The sequence below is a fragment of the Ziziphus jujuba genome, chromosome 9 (genome assembly GCF_031755915.1).
Source record: "Ziziphus jujuba cultivar Dongzao chromosome 9, ASM3175591v1".
NCBI lineage: Eukaryota > Viridiplantae > Streptophyta > Magnoliopsida > Rosales > Rhamnaceae > Ziziphus > Ziziphus jujuba.
In genome coordinates this window covers 21,152,220-21,156,818 of record NC_083387.1, presented here as the reverse complement: position 1 = coordinate 21,156,818, position 4,599 = coordinate 21,152,220, and the positions used below count along the sequence as shown (strand labels likewise).

The following is a 4,599-nucleotide window of genomic DNA, read 5'->3' as shown; positions in this document are numbered from 1 at the left end:
ACTGGGAACGGGCTTCTAATGTCTAATTTGGAGGATCATTGTCAGTCTTCATTACCATATAGATTGTTCCCAAAAGACTACAACTTTATACTTTAATCCAACATAAAAGGCTAGCTAGTTCCATAAGTTGTTATAAGTTTTTATGTTATAGCTGTATTATTTATTGAATACTTCATAAGATCATTTTGTCAACATTTTAAATTTAAAAATAAGTGCAAAATTAAGTACGAGAGCAGAAAACTAATTTAATTTATTTTGAATTTTTTATTTATATAATGACTGATTGCATTTAAGTAATGTTTTGATAAGTATATTAAAATTAAAAAAAAGAACATTTTGCATATATAGTTAATTAAATTGTTATATAACAAAAGATTTAGTTAACAATAGCCATTAGAAATTACATAATATATATATATATATATAGATATATATTATTAGTAATGACATATAGATTTTATTAATAATAGCCATTAGCAATCTAAACGTTATTGTAAATTCATCAAATGTTTTAATTTTTTCAAATAAATTATTCAATAATTGCCAATATCTTTTTTAGGAGGTCTAAAATTTAGGACTGTAAATATATTTTGCATAAATATAGTTCAGACCCAACACACAAAAAATATAAGTCAGTTTTGAACAAAATTGAAGCTTGACTAATATGCAAGCTGATATTGAATAACTAATGAATACTTGAATTTATACTTATATATTATATTATTAATTTAATCACGTAAAATATTAATAATATTAATTTAATAATGTAAAATGTTTATAATATATAAATAATATACTAAATATTTAATTTTATATCATATTTAATATATAAATAATTGCTTATACACATGTTAAAGCATTTAAATGTTTCGTAAAACTATATTTATCCTAATTATGAGAACATTTTGCAATTACACATCACCTTTGAGAATGAGGTAGAGAGGCCCTTCTAAAAATTTTTTTTTTTCAATAATCATGATAAAATAACGTAAATACCCAAAATACCTTTGAATAATTATTATAAATATTCTATTTTATTTTTATTTTATATATATATATATATATATATACATATATATTTTTAAAACAATTGTATTCAAATTAAAAACCTTCTAGTCAAGTGATGTGAACTTAGCTAGTAAATCACTCACTTCTACACCTTAGAGATCGTTGATTCAAAACACTGGGATGGAAAGAGGGGAACTAATGTAAATGTGCAGTATATATTATTGTAAATGATTAAAAAAAAAATTTAAACTCCCCTATAAAACAAACTCAAATTAAAAACTTTGATATTCTCAATAAAATAAAAAATCTTTGATATAAATTAACAATTTCAATATTTAAATAGATTTGTAATCGTTTAAAAATAAATTTAATATATATATTAATTGTTTATTATATTATTAATTAATTTTTTTGATTAGCAAGAAAATATTTGAATTCAATTTTAGGATAAAAAATTACTACATGTAAATTATTTATTATAGAAAAATATAAACCTACATACATCATATTCATTTTTGTAATTGCAAAATTAACAACAATTCAACTCTATAGGTTATAAATAACTTCTTTGTAACTTTTTTACATTGCAATATTTACCAAACACTTAAGTGATCTTTTTATGATCTTTTTAATGGTTGATTCTCTATATGTAGAATAGCTAAAGTTCTTTTTTTTTTTTTTTTCCCCCCTAAAGAAGCTATAGCAATATTGTAACACTCTTCCTTCATTGATGGATCTGTTAGTTTATGACGATATTGTCCTTAATTTAGCTACTGTCCTGGGTATTAAGTTTTTTGTTTAAAACTTCCCAAGAGGTTACCTATTTTTGGATTACTCTTGTTTCAAATGCTAAATTTCATAGTTCTTTTGAATCCTTAAGCCAATTACTTTAAAAAAATTGCGGTGTTATCAAAGTCATTATTATTATATTTTTTCTGATCTACATTTAGACGATGTGGTGTTAAACATTAAGTAGTTTGCTAGTGTCTCACATTTGCTCATATTGATTATCACAATTATCAAACCAAGTATGAAGTCCATTTGGAGAAAAAAGCCCTTTGGTCATTATAATTTTTAGTTTACAAAATAAATAAAATAAATAAATAAACTTATTTTAACTAGCATGATAAAGGCTGCTTTTCTTTTTCTTCATCAAAATTATAAATAATAGTACTATGTATTCCAAACTGTTTATTAAATTTTTACAAAGTTATGTGGTAAATAATGCAATTAATATTTTATTGGATTGTATTTGGGATTCTTATTTAACAGTTCATTTATTGTATTGACAATATCTAAGTGACTTAGGAAATTTTTTGGCTTGTATTTCTTTAATCTCAACCATTAAATATGTTGGATTTGTTTAATTGAAAAAGACCCATCTTTTAAAATCAAATCTAAAAGGTATGTATGTGTATATATATATATATATATAAATATATATAGTCCATGTGACTAGCTAATTATCTATGCATAGCATATAGCTACGAGTTTCAAATCGTTCATTGTGGGAATCATATTATTATTTTCTCATCTCAAAATACAGCAATGTGAACACATATAACGCAACATAACACATTGTCACCATAGCACTTAGCGGTGACAACAGCAACATGAAGAAGTAAAACCCAACCAAAAAAAAGGGGTAAGACATAGATCGATCGAGCACCCCGACAATAATATTACTAAAACTAACATATGAAACCTTTTCCATTATTATGTTCACATGGTGTCCACCAAGATTTCAGATCCGAAATGCCTCTGGTTGTAGCAGTCCAGGTTATCCCCATAACCAACATGAAGAAGGTCACAATACCTCTTATAGAATCCAATGCGATCATCCACCTTGTCGTTCCAACCTTTACCACATTCAAGTCCGCCATTGATGATGTTGGTAATGACACCATAACCAGGAGCTCGACCGGCTGCCCAATCGGCACTAGAAGGACTCCATCTTCCCGTGATCACATCGTGGCAAGAGGGCTTCGGCCACTGCGGAGTCATCCAGAACCAGATTGCTGTCTTGAATGAAATCACAGCGTCCGAGGCAACAAGATCTGGGTTGTTCAGTAAATCTATTCCTATTGCTCTTCCACATTGACCATAGTTGTAGTTCCTAATAATATTCAATAATGGTCATAAAAATTATAAAAAAATAAAGGGATAAAAATTAAAATTAAAATTTTAAAAAAAAAAAACAAAACAAAAGCCCCACAAATTAAGCAAAAAAAAAAAAAAAAAAACTGATACTTTACCATGAAAGTTGAATTGGACCACGACCGAAATATTTTCGTCCCGAAGCACATGGATAATCTGGATAATCCCAAGAACAGTAATCACTTCCCGGGTTTTGTTCTGTAACAAAGCAGTATCCCCAAGCATGTCGACCATCTGGTGCACCGTTCCATCCTCCTGTACATATATATATATATATATACATATTCAATCTCTTATCAAATCCATATGATAAATAATTATCAGAAGAAAAGACTATAGGACTGTAATCTTTTTTTTTTTTTTTGGGGGGGGTAAAAACTAAAGGACTATGATCTAGAAGTTTGCAAATATGATAAAAATATGAAGGATATATATACCGGTAGTTTCATGGGAGGTTTGGGCTAAGAAAGCAGCAATCTCTTTTTTCCGGGTGGCATCATCACCGGTGGTACCAAAGCCAGGGAAGGCTTTGGCTGCAGCAATGAAAGCATCATAGGAATAAAAGCTCTTGCTAGGGCAATCATTTCGATGCTTAAACATCTCGTCGAAAGTAGACCTTGAGATCGGAATATCACCGCCACCGGTGTCGCTGCCTGAGCATTGGCTTTGGCATTCGTTGTTGCAGTAATCAGGTGTAGTGCCACACCAGCCGTACTTGCTGCAGCACTGACCTCCTGGACACAGAGCACCCCCAGCTTGTCTTCCACATTGCTCTGCTGAGCCTCCTTGAATGGTGAACAACAATAGGGAAACAATTGTCAAGCCCCAAAACTTCATTATTTTTATTTTTTATTTTTGGTGAGAATTTGATATGTTTGAAATGGATGGAAATAGATGTGGGTATTTGTAGATTTTTTTTTTTATAGAAGATGTGGGTATTTATAGATGGTGATATGGAAGAAAGGATACTGATATTTGTGATTCATATTTTATTCTAGTCTTATTGCATGTTGGACTTATTATATTGAGTAGCGGTGGCGGGCTAAGATTAATGTAATTTAATTTGTTGTCTGGTAATTCATTAATAGATCAGAAAATAGTTTATTACCAAAAAGGTATTGGTCGACAGAACACCATATGGGCGGCTTTCAGAAACCGAGGGAGCCTCATGTCTCTTTAATATTTAATTGAACTCGTTATGGTTCAATGGATAGCTGACAATTAACATAGTCAATTCAAATAAAATTTATTTTATTTTATCAATGTAAAGTTTATTTTTGATGAGCATCAAATCATGTCAACAGCTATATGATATATAGATGATTAACATGAGATGTTCCTTTTTCTGTCTCGAATTGTATTAATGTTTAAGATTTAAAAGTATATTTATTAATCAATATATATTAATTTATTTTATCTAAACAAAATTTTAGT

The 4,599-nt window shown here is 28.7% G+C and overlaps 1 protein-coding gene across 1 annotated transcript; it reads right to left on the bottom strand.

Annotated features, from left to right (window-relative positions):
- Positions 1–2,641: 2,641 nt before the first annotated feature.
- Positions 2,642–4,002, bottom strand: LOC107427327 (probable inactive chitinase-like protein LaCIC). The gene is made up of 3 exons (XM_048480640.2): positions 3,603–4,002; positions 3,264–3,420; positions 2,642–3,124 (listed from the first exon to the last, which is right to left on the bottom strand). Exons 1-3 carry the CDS (start codon positions 4,000–4,002, stop codon positions 2,731–2,733), a joined length of 951 nt encoding a protein of 316 aa, XP_048336597.2. The 3' UTR covers positions 2,642–2,730.
- Positions 4,003–4,599: the final 597 nt, after the last annotated feature.